Genomic DNA, 17,989 nt, shown 5'->3' with positions numbered 1-17,989 from the left:
ACTTGTTTTTAATTTCCTTCTCAAGAAAGTCATTCAAATGCAGAGCTTTTCTAACAATAGGTGTGAATTCTGTCTGGGTCCCAGTGTTGAGTCAGACAGACATTTTTCTTAGAAATGTTGTGCATTTAAATTACATTCTTGAGAAGGTAGTTTTTAGATTAGGGTGTAGGTTAGGCTGGATTGGCCATGCTAAATTACCCTTATTGTTCAGGATATGCAAGGTAGGGGGGATTAGCTATGAGAAATAGGAAGTAAGGGAGTGGGTCTGGGTGGCAATGGTGCTAAATGCCTTCTTAACCATCCAGTCTACCAGTTCTTTGCAGGTTGCATCACTGTGTATCTGAACCCTCTTACATCTCTGTTTTAACTATACAAGCCCTGTCCTTCCTCGTTTTAGCAAAATGCAACCCCTTGCTTTTTCATACCTCTCTCATATACGCACACCCTAACACTCTCACACACTCACAGACTTACACTCCATCACACTCAACCGAGCATGCACACACTCTTACATGCACTCTCACATACAAACTCACATGCGCACACATACACAACTCTTATGGAGTGAATTTTTATCGGCAGGATTATATTTGCAGATACTTTCAATTTTGCTCACAAAGCACACAATCTACAGGCAGTCAATGCATGTAATATTTTATATATTCCTACTTTAAAAACAGAACTAGTCTGATTCAAGATTGGGATACTGACAGACTCAAACCTCACAACTTTAATGTATTGTGTGAGTTGAGATGTCACTTTTTTTTAAAATATAAAACCATAAGTCATCTCAAGAACATGACTTAGATGTTGTTCTTGGAGTAACATATTAATGAACCGAAACCTGCAACCCATTCTAAAAGATATCAGTTGTATGACACTGTGAATTTTGCTCTAAGATCTATGTCTTATGATCCTGCTCCACAGCTACCTGTGGAAGGAGCAGCGCTCCGAAAGCTAGTGCTTCCGAATAAACCTGTTGGACTGTAACCTGGTCTTGTGTGATTTTTAACTTTATCCACCCCAGTGGTTTCTAGTGAACACAGCCCATACCTCCCAGTAAACTTTACAACGCCAATGAAACAACACAGTACCGGCACTCCTGAAAAATTTACAAATTTCTAATGATACTAGCTTCCCATTCACTGCTCCATCTGATACACAACATTGCAAACTTAGTGCAGGAGGCTGAAAGAAACGAACAGCTTCAAAACAAAAAACCTCTTGGAGCTCAAAGCTTTGAATGAGAGTCTGAGCCCGCTGTAAGTTCAGGTAATCTTTATTGTGACCCAACTTTGTTAAAGCTTCAGATCCTCCAGCAAAAAGGTGTAGAAAAAAGTAGCTGCTTTTTAAACAGCTTAGGGTCAAAGCACACATACTCCTCACCCCCCATCCCACCTCACTTTCTTTACTATTGGTCATCACCGAGTTGTCCCTTTGTAATTGGATCCTTGGTACAGCCGTAACCTGGAGGAAGTATTGCCTCACTCAGCAATTTCAACCCATATCCTGTCTTCTCGTAAGTTTCTCCCTGCTCATCTGCCAGGGGCTGAGTTGGGGGGGGGGGGTGCAGGCGGGGGGCAAGAGGGGAGGTGCTGGGCAGTGTAGTGTTAACCACACAGCTGTGGATCTGGAGTCACGTGTAGGATAGACCAGGTAAAGGATGCAGCTGGGTGACTGAATGAATCCTTTCCCACAATGGCAGTTTCCTTCCCTAAAAAAAAGAGTATGCGTGAATCAGATGGGCCCCCCACCCTAAAAACGGTTTCATCATCAGATTCTGAACTCCAGATTTCTGACAGAATTCCAATTCCATGATCTGCCATGGCTGGATTCAAACTCAGGAGTCCCCAGAACTGGGTTGATAGTCCAGTCCCTAATGGCACTTAGTTGTTGCTCCTTCAATCACCCTGTGATGGCAGGTGAACACGTTGGTGCCTCCGCAGGTGGGAGGAGCAGGTGAAGGCCTTCCCACACTCTGTGCAGCCGAAGGGCTTCTCCCCAGTGTGGATCCGTTGGTGGGTCTGGAGATTGGAGGAATCGCTGAACCCCTTCCTGCACTCAGGGCAGCTGAAGGGCCACTCCCCTGTGTGAACCCTCTGGTGTCTCAGCAGGATGGAGGAATTGCTGAAGGCCTTCCCGCACTCAGTGCAGGGGAATGGCCTCTCCCCCATATGGATCTGCCGGTGGGTCAGCAGAGTGGTGGAATTGCTGAAGGCCTTCCTGCTCTCGGGGCAGCTGAAGGGCTTCTCCTCAGTGTGGAGACGCTGGTGCTTCCACAAGTTGCTCACCTGACTAAATCCCTTCCCGCACTTGGGGCAGGTGAACGGCCTCTCCCCTGTGTGGACCCGCTGGTGAGTCAGCAGGTGGGAGGAATTGCTGAAGGTCTTCCCACACATGGGGCAGCTGTAGGGCCTCTCCCCCGTGTGGACCCGGCAGGTCAGAGGAATGTCTGAACGTCTTCTTGCACTCGGAGCAAGAAAACGGCCTCTCACCAGTGTGGAGTCGCTTGTGGGTCTGCAGGTTGAAGGAATTGCTGAAGGCCTTCCCGCACTTGGGACACGGGAACGGCCTCTCCCCTGTATGGACCCGCTGGTGAGTCCGCAGGGCAGAGGCCTGGGTAAAGCTCTTCCCACACTCAGGGCAGCTGAAGGGCCTCTCTCTGGTGTGACTGCGCCGATGAGTCTCCAGGGCAGATGGGACACAGAAGCCTTTCCCACAGTCACCACACTTCCATGGTTTCTCCACAGGGCGGGATTCCTCAGATTTCTCCATGACCGAAGCTTCAGCCACACACAAATGCGTGTAGAGCCCCTTCGCACCGTGATTTCCTCTTAACAGGCAGTATAGCTGTTAGACGCTCCACACTCAGTGCACTGCAACAGTAAGTCTCTCATCCAGTCCCACTGATACTGGAAATGTACTCAAACAGAAACCAAAAAGCTTTGCTCCTTCTCACAGAATCACAGTCAAAAATCGTTGTGGTCCTGATGGATTGAGTGACCGTCAGACATCGACACCAAAGTGAGAACTGCTGACTCTGGAGAGTCACTGTCAAAAAGTACGGCACTGGAAAAGCTCAGCAGATCAGGCAGCATCCGAGGAGCAGAAGAGTTGACGTTACAGTTAATTTTGAAACTTCTGTCTTCAGATCTTCAAACGCTGTAAAAAGAGAATATAAAGTCATCACTTTCAGTTCTGCTTTCTGGTGAACATTCTTTTCTTTTATTATTCCACAAAACTGAAAGCGTCATCCCATTCTCTCTCTCTCTCCCCATCTGTTCTCAGTCCACTTTAACTAATTCTCCTGAAGGTGCTGATTCAGGATTTTACAGGTGCAGAAAAGCAAAAAGGTCAAGGCTTATCTGTCTGAAACTCCACCTGAAAGTTAATATCTTTCACATCATTGGCATAATGCTGAGAGTGAGCAGGTCTGATTTGGAAAGCAAAATAAAGTGTGCCACTTCAGGATGAGCCTGCAATGCAGCTTCTTGAGGAACAACGTCAAGAAATGGTTAATGTCCCCAGGAAGGGGAGCATAATGAGACTTCAAGGTATTAACACAGACACCAGAGAGAGAAACTGAACATACAGACGTGACAAACATTGATGGAAAGCCAGAATCATAGAGATATACACACAGAAACAGACACAGGCATTTCAGTCAAACTATTCTGTGCTGACCAGATATCCTAAATTAATCTAGTCACATTTGCCAGCACGTGTTCCCTGGCCCTCTGAACCCTTCGTTTTGATACACCCGTCCAGATCCCTTTTAAATGATGTAATTGTACCAGCCTCCACTACTTTCTCTGGCAGGTCATTCCATACACACATTCACACCCGCCCAAACCTTGTGAAAACGTTGCCTTCTTAGGTCTCTTTTAAATCTCCACGCCCCCTCCCCCGCCGCCCTCACCCGAAACCAATCACCCTCTAGTTCTGGACTCCCCCACCCAAAGGAAAAGACCATGTCTATTTACCCTATCCATGCTCCTGATGACTTTATAAAAGTCGATAAGGTTACCCCTAAGATACAGCCCCACCTTATCCTTCCGTCCCTCCTCACCCGGACAATTAAGGCACATACCTGAGTTTGCAGAGTCTGCTCCCTCCCTGGATTCACTCCAGTTGCTACCAGTGAACAGATTTTCTCCCTCTTAGATTGAAGAGTTGCCCAGCGAAAGGGTTTTCCTCTGAAACGAGCAGAGCCACTTCCGCGTATTGACGTCATCGATGGGTCGATGCGGCAGAGGGAGAGACAGGAAGGGGAGGAGCGAACAGCGGGGAGGGGGCGGAGCGATAGGGCGGAGAGACGATTGGGGTCAGGGGCGGGGCGACTGGGTGGAGCCAGAGGCAATTTAACATGGCCAATCCACCCTCATCCTTTACAGATTAACTACTCTCCGGGAAAAACAGCTCCTCCTCATCTCTACCTTAAATCAACTCCCCCTAATTTTATGGCCGAGTCTCATCCACCAGCAGAAACTACTAGACAAGGCAGGGAGCTGGTGGGCGTGCGTCTGGATGGTATGCTCTTCAGAGGGGTTGAATGGCCTACTTCCACACTGTGGAGATTGAATGATTTATTGCAGTCGTGTTTGCCCCGGATCACAGTGCGCAGAACCTCCCACCTTCCACCAAATCAAAAGACAAGTCCCACCCTGCCCTCTCGTATGTGTGTTATCTGTCTGCTTAATCGTTTCCAGTGAATACGGCCCAAACCCCGCTGCTGTCAGTAAACTTTAAAATGCTCAGGAAACAATGTAATATCTGCGGTACTGAAAACCGTAAGGTTTCTAATGATAACAGTGACTGATTCACTCCTTCTGATGTACAGCAGTGGAAATATAATGTTGGAGGCTGAAAGAAATGAGCAGTTTAAAACAAAAACCCACCTAACCCTTCACTCAGCTCCCCACTCAGCACACTGTACTTACTGCCAGTAAACCTTAAAGCACTTCATCCCCACAGTGCAATGAATCCCCACTTTCCACTAAAATTCTGGATGTCTAGATTAGATTACTTTACAGTGTAGAAACAGGCCCTTCGGCCCAACGAGTCCACACCGCACCCGCCGAAGCGCAACCCACCCATACCCCTACATCTACCCCTTACCTAACACTAGGGGCAATTTAGCTTGGCCAATTCACCTGACCTGCACATCTTTGGAGTGTGGGAGGAAACTGGAGCACCCGGAGGAAATCCATGCAGACACGGGGAGAACGTGCAAACTCCACACAGAGAGTCGCCTGAGGTGGGAATTGAACCCAGATCTCTGGCGCTGTGAGGCAGCAGTGCTAACCACTGTGCCACCGTGCCGCCCACTACATCCCAGGGTACTGAAGGAGGTGGCTCCAGAAATCGTGGATGCGTTGGTGTTAATATTCCAGAGTTCGATAGATTCGGGATCAGTTCCTTCGGATTGGAGGGTGGCTAATGTTGTACCACTTTTTAAGAAAGGCGGGAGAGAGAAAACAGGAAATTATACAGCAGTTAGTCTGACCTCAGTGGTGGGAAAGATGCTGGAGTCTATTATAGGGGATGAAATTACGACACATCTGGATCGTAGTAACAGAATAGGTCAGAGTCAGCATGGATTTATGAAGGGGAAGTCATGCTTGACTAATCTTCTAGAATTTTTTGAGGATGTAACACTGAAGATGGATGAGGGAGATCCAGTAGATGTAGTGTACCTGGACTTTCAGAAAGCTTTTGATAAAGTTCCACATAGGAGGTTAGTGAGCAGAATTAGGGCACATGCTATTGGGGGAAAAGTACTAACTTGGATTGAAAGTTAGTTGGTTGGCTGACAGAAAACAAAGAGTAGTGATAAATGGCTCCATTTCCGAATGGCAGGCAGTGACCAGTGGGGTACCACAGGGACCAGTGCTGGGACCACAGCTTTTTACAATATATAATTAATGATATAGAAGATGGTATTAGTAATAACATTAGCAAATTTGCTGATGATACAAAGCTGGGTGGCAGGGGAATTGTGAGGAGGATGTTAGGCGATTACAGGGTGACCTGGACAGGTTAGGTGAGTAGTCAGATGCATGGCAGATGCAGTTTAATGTGTATAAATGTATGGTTATCCACTTTGGTGGCAAGAACAGGAAGCAGATTACTACCTAAATGGAATCAACTTAGGTAAAGGGGCAGTACAAAGAGATCTGGGTGTTCTTGTACACCAGTCAATGAAGGTAAGCATGCAGGTACAGCAGGTAGTGAAGAAGGCTAATAGCATGCTGGCCTTCATAACAAGAGGGATTGAGTATAGAAGCAAAGAGGTGCTTCTGCAGCTGTACAGGGCCCTGGTGAGACCACACCTGGAGTATTGTGTGCAGTTCTGGTCTCTAAATTTGAGGAAAAACATTCTGGCTATTGAGTGAGTGCAGCGTAGGTTCACGAGGTCAATTCCTTGGATGGCGGGACTACCTTACGCTGAAAGATTGGAGCGACTGGGCTTGTATACCCTTGAGTTTAGAAGGGATCTGATTGAGACATATAAGATTATGAAAGGATTGGACACTCTGGCAGCAGGAAACATGTTTCCGCTGATGGGTGAGTGCCGAACCAGAGGACACAGCTTAAAAATACAGGGTAGACCATTTAGGACAGAGATGAGGAGAAACGTCTTCACCCAGAGAGTGGTGGCTGTGTGGAATGCTCTGCCCCAGAGGGCAGTGGAAGCCCAGTCTCTGGATTCATTTAAGAAAGAGTTGGATAGAGCTCTCAAGGATAGTGGAATCAAGGTTTATGGAGCGAAGGCAGGATCAGTATACTGATTAAAGATGATCAATCATGATCATATTGAAAGGTGGTGCAGGCTCGAAGGGCAGAATGGCCTACTCCTGCACCTATTGTCTATTGCTCCCAGTAAGAGCAAAACCTCTTTGAAAGATGCTCTGAAAGTGCTCTGACTCTACTGCTTTCAGCAAAGCTGATTAGAGTTATAAAGCATGAAAACAGACCCTTCAGCCCAGCTTGTCATGCCAACCAAATATTTTAAATTAACCTAGTCGCATTTGGCCCATATCCCTCTAAATCCTTCCTATTCATGTACCTATCCAGATGCCTTTTAAATGTTGTCATTATCTGGTAGTTTGTTACACACGTGCCCCATCCTCTGCACGAAAACCTTGCCGGTCACGTCCCTTTTAAAACATTCCCCTCTCACCTCAAAAATATGCCCTCTAGATTTGGACTCCCCTACCCTGGGGAAAAGTGCTTGGGTGTTTACCCTATCCATGCCCCTCATAAACATCTATAAGATCACCCCATAGCCTCCAATTCTCCAGGGAAAATATCCCTGGCCACTTCAGCCTCTCACTATAGGTCACAAGCATGGCAACAGCCTTGCATATCTTCTCCAATCAATTCCAAAGTTTCACAACCTCTTTGCTACAGCAGGGAGACCAGAACTGAACACAGTATTCCAAAAGTGGCCTAAACAATGTCTTATACAGCTGCAAAATGCAGCACCTCTCATTTCTCGAAATTAAACTCCATCTGCCACTCCTCGGCCCATTGGCCCACCTGAACAAATCTAATTTATAATGAACTCTCTTTCCTCTCTTATTCCCTAGAAGCTGAAAATCTCCATCCCACATACTCTCTTTCCATTTGCTGAACCTAATCCCTGCTGTAACTCATCCTGAAGGGTCTGCTTCATGCTGACTAACAGGCCCACACTCAGGAGAGATCTAATTGAAACACAGAATACTGAATGGCCTGGATACAGTGGACGTTGGGAAGATGTTTCCGTTGGTAGGAGAGACTTGGACCCGAGGGCACAGCCTCAGAGTAAAGGGAAGGCCTTTTAGAACATAGATAAACATAAAACTCTTCAGCCAGATAGTGGTGAATCTATGGAATTCATTGCCATAGAAGGTTGCAGAGGCTAGGTCACTGAGTATATTTAAGACTAAGACATATGATCTTGAGTACCAAGGGGATCGAGGGTTATGGAGAGAAAGCAAGAAAATGGGATTGAGAAACCTATGAGGCCACAATTGAATGGTATGAGCAGGCTTGATGGGCTGAATGGCCTACTCTCTGCTCCTATGTCTTATAGTCTCTTGCTGTCCTGGACACAGAGTGAGAACTGGGAACAGAAGTCGGCCATTTGGTTTTTAGAGCCTGCATAAGCATTGAACAGATCATAACTGGATATGAATCGAACTACATCGAAGTGGATAGGCTGGGACTTTTTCACTGGAGCACAGCAGGCTGCGAGGTGACCTTATAGAGGTTTATAAAAGCATGAAGGATATAGACGAGGTGAACGGCGGGTCTTCTTTCTCGAGGGTGGTTTCAAGATTAGGGAGCAAAGTTTGACAGTGAGTGAAGAAAGATTTTAAAAAGACATGAGGGGCACCAGTTTGTTTTAAAAAAAACACAGAGCGTGGTTTGTGTGTGGAATAAATGTCCAGAGGAAGGATGCAGGTACCGTAACAACGTTTTAAAGAAATTTGGACAAATACATGAATAGGAAATGTTTGGAGGGATATGGGCCAAACACAGGCAGCTGGGACTAATTTAGTTTGAAAACATAGTCAGCATGGACTAGTTGGACTGAAACTGTTCTAAAACCATTTCCTTGCCTTCCCCCATAAACATCCACTTATTTGTTGTTCAAAAATCAGACAAACTCAGCCTTGAATACATTCAATGACCCCCTAACTGCAGGAAGACATCCCACTTCTGAACTCAATTCCTCTTGTAAAAATACCACTTGCCTTGCTGATTGCTTGCTGCACCTTTCTGACAACTGGTATTGACTGGTTTCAATTACATTCACACATCATTCCTGATGAAGGGCTCATGCCCAAAACGTCAACTCTCCTACTCCTTGAATGCTGCCTGACCTGCTGTGCTTTTCCAGTGCCACACTTTTCAAATCTGATTTCCAGCATCTGCAGTCCTCACTTTCTCCTCATCCCAATACATCTCCATTTAAACAATACACCTCCTCTCTGCTTTTTTTTTCACAGCAGAGGCTATAATTTTACATTGTGGTACTGCATTTGCCATGTGTTAGCCAATTGTGGACTTCTCTACATCGGGGAGACTTGGAGAACCCATCGTGCCTGGGCCCGCAGAGGCCGACCGGACCTCCCAGTCACCAGCCATTTTAATTCCCCTTCCCACTCCCTTTCTGACATAACCATCTTTGGCCTCCTCCCTTACCACAATGAATCAAACTGCAAATTGGAGGAACAACATCTCATCTTCCGCCCGGACTGTGTAGAGTTGGGAGGACTCAACATTGGGGAACTCAATTTCAAATAAGCTCCCTATCTTTCTCGCTTCTCCTCCTCCCTGCCATCAACCAGATTCTTTCCTCTCATTGATGGGGGCTAGAGGGTGGGGCTGGGGAGAACAGAAAGAGAATGGACGGGGGCTGGGAGAATAGAGAGAATGGACAGGAGGAGCTGTGGATGGACAGGGGGTGCTGGGGGGGGGGGGGTGGTGATGGAAAGGAGGTGCTGTGGGTAGCAAGAAGGGAATAAGTGACCTCAAGGACGATCTTTTTATGCAGAGGGTGGTGTGTGTGTGTGTGTGTGTGTGTGTGTATGTGTGTGTGAGTGAGAGACAAGCTGCCAGGGAAGTGGTGGAGATGGGTACAATTACAATATTTAAAAGGCATCTGGCAGGGATATGGGCCAAAGGCTGGAACTTGGGATTGGGTCAGCTTGGACATCTGGTCAGCATGGATGATTTCAACCAAAGGGTCTGTTTCCGTGCAGTGTGTCTCTAGATGTCTATAACTCTATGATTGAAACCAGATCGTTTTACTGATAATCTTCCTGCTGGACTTTTGTAGTGCACCCAGTTTCAGGAGATTTGTGGTGGGTATAAGTGGCACATGTCTCCTATCATGGGAATTCTGGAAAATATAAAGGGGCTGTTAAAAGTACTTCAACTTTGGGAACACTGGGTCTTGTGGAAGCAGGGCATTTGACAAACCTTTTCAGAGAAATTCTCTCCAACTGGTGGACTATAGACAGTTTTCCCAAGGAACATTACACAGATATTAAGAATGTTACTTTCTGTAAAACATTTTCCTGAAAATTGCAGAAGAATTCAACTTGCTAATGTGAAACAAATGTTGGAGAGAAAGGAACCTGCCAAGATCAAAAGGCTGATGAATGTCAACTCTTATCAGATTGTTTCGAGAACAGAAAAACCTGCACTGGAGACACCTGAAGAGGGTTGTCTCATACCTATTCCTTCAATTAGTTTTGTATGTCTTAATTATTAAGTCATACCTAGTACATGGAAAGATGGCTATGGTTTGTGGAGGTCAGTCATCTCGGCTTCAGGACATCTCTGCAGGAGTTCATATGCCAAACCATCTTCATCAATGACCTTCCTCCATCATAAGTTCAGAAGTGGAGATGTTGCAATAATTGCAGATGTTCAGCACTATAAACAACTCCTCATAAACTGAAGCAGTTCAGTTTGAAATGCTACAAGATCTTAACCATATCCAATGGGCTGATGAGTGGCAAGTAACATGAATGCCATGCAAATGTCACACAATGACTCATCCCCAAAAGAAATAATCTGACCACTGACCTGTGATATCAACAATGTTACTGTCACTAAATACCTCACGATCAACATCCTTGGGGTTTACCATTGAACAGAAACTCAACGTGATGAACCATATATACACAGTGGCTACAAGAGCAGGTCAGAGGCCAGAAATACTGCAGTGAGTAACTCACCTCCTGACTCTCCAAAACGTGTTCCAATTTCTACAAGCCACAAGTCAGCAGTGTAATGGAATACTCCCCACTAGCTTGGATGGGTTGCAGCTTCAACTGTATTTGAAACGCTTCAAACCATCCAGGTCAATGTTGCCTGCTTGATTGGTACCTTATCCACTGTTCAGAAGCAGTAGTGTGTAGTATCTGCAAGACGTACCGCAAAAATTTACCAAAGCACCTTACAAATTGCCTTTCAAACGAACAACCACTTCCATCTAGAAGGACCAGGAAAACAAATACATGGGAACATAACCTCTTGCAAGTACCCCTCCAAGCCACTCACCATCTTGACTTGGAAATGTATTACTGTTCCTTCAGTGTCACTGGTCCAAATCCTGGAATTCCTTCCCTCAAGACATTGTGGGTCACCGTACAGGATGTGGACTGCAAAGGTTCAAGAAGGCAGCTCACCATCACATTCTCAAGGAGATCCAAATGCTGGCCAGCCAGCGACGCCCATGTACCAGAAATAGATTTTAATAAATTATTAAAACAGCGGGTTGGAATCTGCAAACTAAAGAAAATCGACGTTAAGAAGGGTCAGATGGAGAGCATTGATTCGGTGCTTATTTGAGAACAGATAAAGAGTGATTATACTGACACTGATTTGGAACTAGAGTTTAGAGTTAAACACCTGTAGTGTTGCACTCAATGCATAAATCTAAAATCGCTGAAAGATTTGCCCCTGACGTGTACTTCATTAACACATGAATAGGACAATTAAGAAGGCATATGGGATACTGGATTTCATGACATTAATGGCGCCTTCATTTCCCACGATCCCATGCGATCGAGAAACCTCTCTATGGGGCCCCTGCAGTGCGCATGCGTGCCGTGAGTGTGAGCGAAATGGCGCCGGCGGCTGAAGGAACAAGAACAGAAATCGCTGGAAAAGCTGAGCAGGTCCGGCAGCGTCTGTCGAGAGAAATCGAGGAGGTGTTTCGGGTCCAGTGATCCTTCTTCAGATCAGGAACAGGTTTCATAAACATCCCGGGGAGAGGAGACAGTGAGACAGGGTAGGATTGGGAACCGCGGGAGGAGGGAGACTGGGGAGTTTATAAACTCCTAGGGGGAGGCCTGAGGCCGTGAATAAAACCTCCCCAGGCCCACTTCACCGCCGGAGGAGCTCTCGTGTTGCCCGGGCAACAGGGCGCCATCATTGTAAGGATAAGGCTCATGTTGACTTGGGGCGGGGAGCGCGGGCGGCCATCTTGGTGAGGGCACCATCAGCCGTCATTTCCGGGAGAGAAATGACAGTTGGTGTCATTCAACTAGAATTTCCTCATTTCACTCTGAGAGACCTGTCCCTGAGCTTGGTCTGTGTGTCCTTCAGACAGGAAAAGGGAGTGGGAGAGAGGGAGAGAGAGATCTAGAATGACACGAAGGTGGACTGTGAATTTGAGGTGAATAAATCTGATCATTTGTGGCGCTGGGTACTTCCAAGATCGCAGTGACCAGGAGAGCATTGATGTGTTGATGTTATTTTCAGTTTGTAGACTGGGAAAAGAGAACGCCAGGAGTGGAGGAAAGACATGATGAAGATAGATTGGAAATTCAATACAGGAGGAGGGTTAACTTGAGCCAGCACCGGCCCATATCCCTCCGAACCCTTCCTATTCATATACCCATCCAGATGCCTTTTAAATGTTGGAAGTACACTAGCTTCCTCCACTTCCTCCAGCAGCTCATTCCATACACCTACCACTCTCTGCATGAAAAAGTTGCCCCTTAGGTCTCTTTTAAATCTTTTCCCTCTCATCCTAAACCTATGTTCTGTAGTTATCGACTCCCCCACCCCAGAGAGAAGACTTTGTCTATTTATTCTATCCGTGCACCTCATCATTTTATAAACCTTTATAAAGTCACCCCTTACTGTTCGACTCTCCACGGAAAACCGCCAGACTGTTAACTTCTCCCTATAGCTCAAATCCCTCAACCCTGGCATCATCCTTGTAAATCTTTTCTGAACCCTTTCAAGGTTCATACATCCTTCTGATAGGAAGGAGACCAGAATTGCATGCAATATTCCAAAAGTGACCGAACCAATGTCACGTACAGCTGCAACATGACCTCCCAACTCCTGTATCAATATTCTGACTGATAAAGGAAAGCATACCAAACACATTCTTCACTATCCTATCTATCTGCAACTCTACTTTCAAGGAGCTATGAACCTGCACTCCAAGGTCACTTTGTTCAGCAACACTCCGTAGGACCTTACCATTAAATAGTTCTGCTAAGATCAGCCCAAGATTTGCCAATTGCATGACCTCGGACCATAGTTTGGGGTGTGGGTTACCAGCACCGGGATTTGTAAACTTTTAATCCCATCAATTGCCCCAACACCATTTCCCCACAACTACTCATTTCCTTCAGTTCTGCTCTCAGTGGACCATGTGTTCCCCAACATTTTGGGGATGTTACCTGTGTCCTCCTTTGTGATGATAGAAGCAACATATGTGGGTAATTGGTCTGCCATCTCTTTGTTCCACATGAGAACTTTGCCTGTTCTAGTTGTTATTGTTTTCTCTAATTTTTTTTTATCTTCACATACCCATTTTCCCCTTTTGATCAATCCTTTTGTTGAAACCTGAACTGCTCCCAGTCTTCAGATCTGGTACTTTATTTTTAGCCAATTTGTACACCATTCCTTTGGATCTCATCCTATCCATCATGTCCCTTGTTAGCCCGTGGCTGTGCCACCTTCTGTGTTTTATTTTTTCAGAAAGGAATGGACAACTGTTGCAGATCCTCCAGGTGCTCTTTAAATGTTTGTCATTTCTTTCAATCATGTTCCCTCATTTGTTGTGGCCTGTTTGTGCCTCTGCCATTGTAATTTCCTTGCTTTAGATATAAGTCCCCAGTCTCAGAATCACCTCCGTTCCTCTCCATTTTAATGGAAAGTTCTCTCACTTGGTTCTTCACTCTTCTGCAAGAGACCTCTTACAGCTACAATGCCAATTATTCCCTTCTCATGAAGAAATTAATATTTTGGAATTAAATTGCCATTGTTCAGCAGAACCAAAGCCACTTTTGGAATGTTGTGTGCTGTTCTGGTCTCAGTCCTATCAGAAGGATGTTGTGAAACTTGAAAGGGTTCAGAAAGAATTTACAAGGATGTTGCCAGGGTTGGAGGGTTTGAGTGATAGGGAGAGGCCAAGCAGACTGGGGATGTTTCCCCCTTGTGCGCTGGAGGCTGAAGTTGATAAAATCATGAGAGGCATGGATAGGGTAAATAGTCAAGGTCTTTTCCTTGAGATGGGATACTCCAGAATGTAAGGGTAATAGGTTAAGGGTGGGGTGGGGAAGGGAAGATTTAAAAGGGACATAAGGGGCAACTTTTTCATTCAGAGGGCAGTGTGTGTAAGGAACAAGCTGCTAGAGGAAGTGGTGGGGGCTGGTACAATCACAACATTTAAAAGGCATCTGGATGGGTATATGAATACGAAGGGGTTATAGGAGTATAGGCCAAGTGCTGGCAAATAGGCCTAGATTGATTCTGGATATCTGGTCGGCATGTTCACTTTCTCTCTGGTGTCGGTGTCAATACCTTGATGTCTCGTTTTCTCCCCCTTCCTGGGGACGTTAACCATTTCATGTCTCATTGTTCGTCAAGAAGCTGCATTGCAGGTTCACCCTGAATTGACGGTTTTTGCTTCCCAAAATCAGATCTGCTCACTCTCAGCAGTATTCCAGTGTTGGGAAAGAAACTAACTTTCAGGTGGAGCTATCCAAAATTCAGAGAGATGTCAGTCTTGACATTTTTGCTTTTCTGCCCCTGTAAGATCCTGAATCAGCACCTTCAGGAGAATTAGAGTGGAGTGAGAACAGAAGGGGGAGTGAGAGGGAGAGTGAGAGTGAGAGTGGGATGATGCTCTCAATTTTGTGGAATAACAAAAGAAAAGAATGTTCTGCAGAAAGTAGAGTTGCTTGTTCTGAATTTCTACCCTGGACTGACAGTGATGACTTTTGTAATTTTCTTTACAGAGTATTTGAAGATCTGAAGACAGAAGTTTCAAAATCAACAGATGAAGGCCTTATGCTTGAAACATCGACTCTCCTGCTCTTTGGATGCTGCCTGACCTGCTGTGCTTTTCCTGCACCGCACTTTTCAACACTGAATGTCCAGTGTCTGCAGTCCTCACTTTGATGTCAATGCCTGACAGTCACTCAATCCATTGGGAACACAACAATTTTCGACTGTGATTCTGTGAAAAGGAGCAAAGCTTTTTGGTTCCTGCTTCTATATGTTTTCAGAATCAGTGGGACTGGATGAGAGACCGTATGGTTGCAGTGCACTGAGTGTGGAGCCAGAAATAGTTGTATGACCTGGAAAGAGGAATTCAGACCGGGGAGGGGCTCTACACATGTTTGTGCGCAGCTGAAGTTTTGGCCATGGAGAAACCTGAGGGATCCTGCCCCGTAGAGAAACCATGCAAGTGTCGTGACTGTGGGAAAAGTTTCCATTTCCCGTCTGCCCTGGAGACTCATCGGCGCACTCACACCGGGGAGAGGTCGTTCCCCTGCACAGAGTGCGGTAAGGCCTTCAGCAATTCCTCTGACCTGCTGAAGCACCGACGAGTCCACACAGGGGAGAGACCCTTCAGCTGTCCCAAATGCGGGAAGGGCTTTACCCAGGCCTCCAGTCTGCTCACCCACCAGCAGGTCCACACCGGGGAAAGGCCGTTCCTTTGCACCAAGTGCGGGAAGGCCTTCAGCAATTCCTCAGCCCTGCTGAGACATCAGCGGGTACACACTGGGGAGAGGCCCTTCAGCTGCCCTGAGTGTGGGAAGGAATTTAGCAATTCCTCCGCCCGGCTGAGGCACCAGCGGGTCCACACGGGGGAGAGGCCCTTCAGCTGCCCCGAGTGTGGGAAAGCCTTCAGCAATTCGTCCGACAGACTGAAGCACCAGCGGGTCCACACTGGGGAGAGACCCTTCAGCTGCCCCGAGTGTGGGAAGGGCTTTACCCACTCCTCCACCTTGCTGACCCACCGGCGGGTCCACACCAGGGAGAGGCCCTTCACCTGCCCCGAGTGCGGGAAAGCCTTCAGCAATTCGTCCGACAGACTGAAGCACCAGCGGGTCCACACTGGGGAGAGACCCTTCAGCTGCCCTGAGTGTGGGAAGGGTTTTGCACAGGCCTCCACCCTGCTGGCCCACCAGCGGGTCCACACTGGGGAGTGGCCATTCACCTGCTCTCAGTGTGGGAAGGGATTCACCCGCTCTTCCCACCTGCAGAGGCACCAGCGAGTTCACATGCCATGGCAGGGGGATTGAAGGAGCAATGGCAGAGTCCCATTATTGACTGGACCCCTGGGTTTGAATCCCATCGTGGCAGATGGTGGAATTGGATTTCAGTCAGAAGTCTGGAGTTCGGAATCTAACGATGAAACCATTTTTGGGGGCGGGGGCATGAGAACCCCCATCTGATTCACTCATGTCCTTTTTAGGAAAGGAAACTGCCGTGTGGGAAAGGGTTCATTCAGTCGTCCCATCCTTTACCCGGGCTGGCCTACATGTGACTCCAGACCCACAGCAGTGTGGTCGACTCCCCCACCTGCGGAAATGAACAGGGAGAAACTTACTTGGATACAGGGTCTGGGTTGAAATTGCTGAGTGAGGCAATACTTCCTACGGGTTAAGGCTGTACCAAGGATCCAATTCCAAAGGGATAACTTGGTGCTGATTAATAGTAAAGAAAGTTGGGGGTGGGGGGACTGTGTACTCTTTGACCTTGAGCTGTTTTTTTTTAAAAAAACTACTTTTTCTACGCCTTTTTGCTGGGGGGGATCTGAAGCTGTAATAAAGTTGGGTCTTGATAAAGGTTATCTGAACTTACCGCTGGGCTCAGACTTTCATTGAAAGCTTTGAGCTCCAAGAGGTTTTTGTTTGAAAGCTGCTCATTTCTTTCAGCTTCCTGCACTAAGTTTCCAATGTCATGTATCAGATGGAGCTAGTATCGTTAGAAATTGTAAATTTTCCATGAGTGCAGGTCCTGCATCATTCCCTCAGCATTGTAAAGTTTCCTGGCAGCACCGGGAGGTGGGGGCTGCCTTCACTCGAAATGATATGGAGGAGCCAGAGATGGACTGGGTTGGATCAAGTTCAAAAATCACACATCAGGTTATCGTGGTTTATTTGGAACCACTAGCTTTCGGAGCGCTGCTCCTTCATCAGGAAGCTGTGGAGCAGGATCATAAGACAGAATTTATAGCAAAAGATCACAGTATAGTGCAACTGATCGGATATATTGAACAAACCTAGATTGTTGTGAAGTCTTTTGTCTTTTAGAATAGGTTGCAAGTTTTAGTTCATTAATGTGTAAATCCCAGAAAGTCTTTGAAGTCAGATTCTCGAGATGACTTAAGGTTTTATAGAAATAGGTTTCATCTCAGTTCAGACAACAATGAAATGTGTGAGGTTTGAGTCTGTCTGTATCCCAATCTTGAATCAGACTGGTTCTATTTCCAAAGGAGGAATTTACAAATATTACATGTATCAACTGCCTGCAGGTTGTGTGCTTTTTGATCAAAATTGAATGTATCTGCAAATGCAAATTCACCCCATAGACCTGTGTGTGCATGCATGAGAGAGTGTGTGTGCATGAGAGCGCGTGTGTCTGTTTGCGTAGGTGCTAATGTCTCCTCTGAAACGGTGAGGTGCTTCCATTGTACTGTCCTGGGAGCAATGCTCTTGCTGGTGCCTCTCTGTCTGACCTGTCCTTTTGTGTGGCTTTGGTACTGCTGGGTTGTGAAACTGCCCTCAGGGCTTTGGGATAGCTGTGGTATTCTGTCATTGTTCGTGGGTACTTGAGGTGTACAGGTATTCCCTTGTCTGCAAGTGCTGTCTAGTTTCACTTGTTAGCCTGCTTGGTCCCTGCTAAGGCATTCTGCGTGTTTTGGTACAGTTTGGCCAATTTTGCTTTTGTGGGCCTATTGTGGGTTGCCAGGGTGGCAGATCTTTTCCCACATACAATTACCAGGAATACTTGGAATCCTGAGAAGGATTTAAGTGAATCCTCGAGAGATGTTGTATCCCTTGGACTATTCCCAGCAAGTGAATGAACTATCAAGACTCTTGTAAAGATTCGTGGGAACTCTTGCAGGGATGTAAAGAAAACTAGATTTACAATTTAAGGCCATACATCCCATTCTGCTGAGTTACACCAGTTAATGGGTAATTTTTATTTGTTTTAAAATGTGAAA

At 46.4% G+C, this 17,989-nt stretch overlaps 2 protein-coding genes across 4 annotated transcripts in view; one reads left to right on the top strand and one right to left on the bottom strand.

Moving 5' to 3' along the window:
• Window positions 1-2,535, bottom strand: part of LOC140461036 (uncharacterized) — a 70,071-nt gene extending 67,536 nt beyond the window's left edge. Inside the window, exon 1 of the mRNA XM_072555821.1 lies at window positions 1,910-2,535. Coding sequence (XP_072411922.1) covers window positions 1,910-2,399 — 490 coding nt within the window. The 5' untranslated portion in view covers window positions 2,400-2,535. The remainder of the gene's footprint in view (window positions 1-1,909) is intronic.
• Window positions 2,536-11,615: 9,080 nt separating this feature from the next.
• Window positions 11,616-16,622, top strand: LOC140460305 (uncharacterized). Of its 3 annotated transcripts, none has more exons than XM_072554775.1 (2): window positions 11,616-11,684; window positions 14,769-16,622. In XM_072554775.1, the coding sequence occupies exon 2, from the start codon at window positions 15,177-15,179 to the stop codon at window positions 16,059-16,061; it is 885 nt and encodes a 294-aa protein (XP_072410876.1). In that variant the 5' UTR covers window positions 11,616-11,684; window positions 14,769-15,176; the 3' UTR covers window positions 16,062-16,622. The 3 variants fall into 3 exon arrangements, with proteins under 3 accessions (XP_072410876.1, XP_072410875.1, XP_072410878.1); XM_072554774.1 differs by lacking the exon at window positions 11,616-11,684 and adding an exon at window positions 11,704-11,797; XM_072554777.1 differs by lacking the exon at window positions 11,616-11,684 and adding an exon at window positions 11,886-11,942.
• Window positions 16,623-17,989: the final 1,367 nt, after the last annotated feature.

The sequence above is a fragment of the Chiloscyllium punctatum genome, chromosome 36, assembly GCF_047496795.1.
Source record: "Chiloscyllium punctatum isolate Juve2018m chromosome 36, sChiPun1.3, whole genome shotgun sequence".
NCBI lineage: Eukaryota > Metazoa > Chordata > Chondrichthyes > Orectolobiformes > Hemiscylliidae > Chiloscyllium > Chiloscyllium punctatum.
The sequence above is the reverse complement of the archived record's forward strand: the minus strand, read 5'-3'. Positions and strand labels throughout refer to the sequence as shown.

Bases quoted from the DNA above. Each gene is read 5' to 3' on its own strand.
- LOC140460305 (XM_072554775.1), top strand. From the start codon at position 15,177: ATGGAGAAACCTGAGGGATCCTGCCCCGTAGAGAAACCATGCAAGTGT.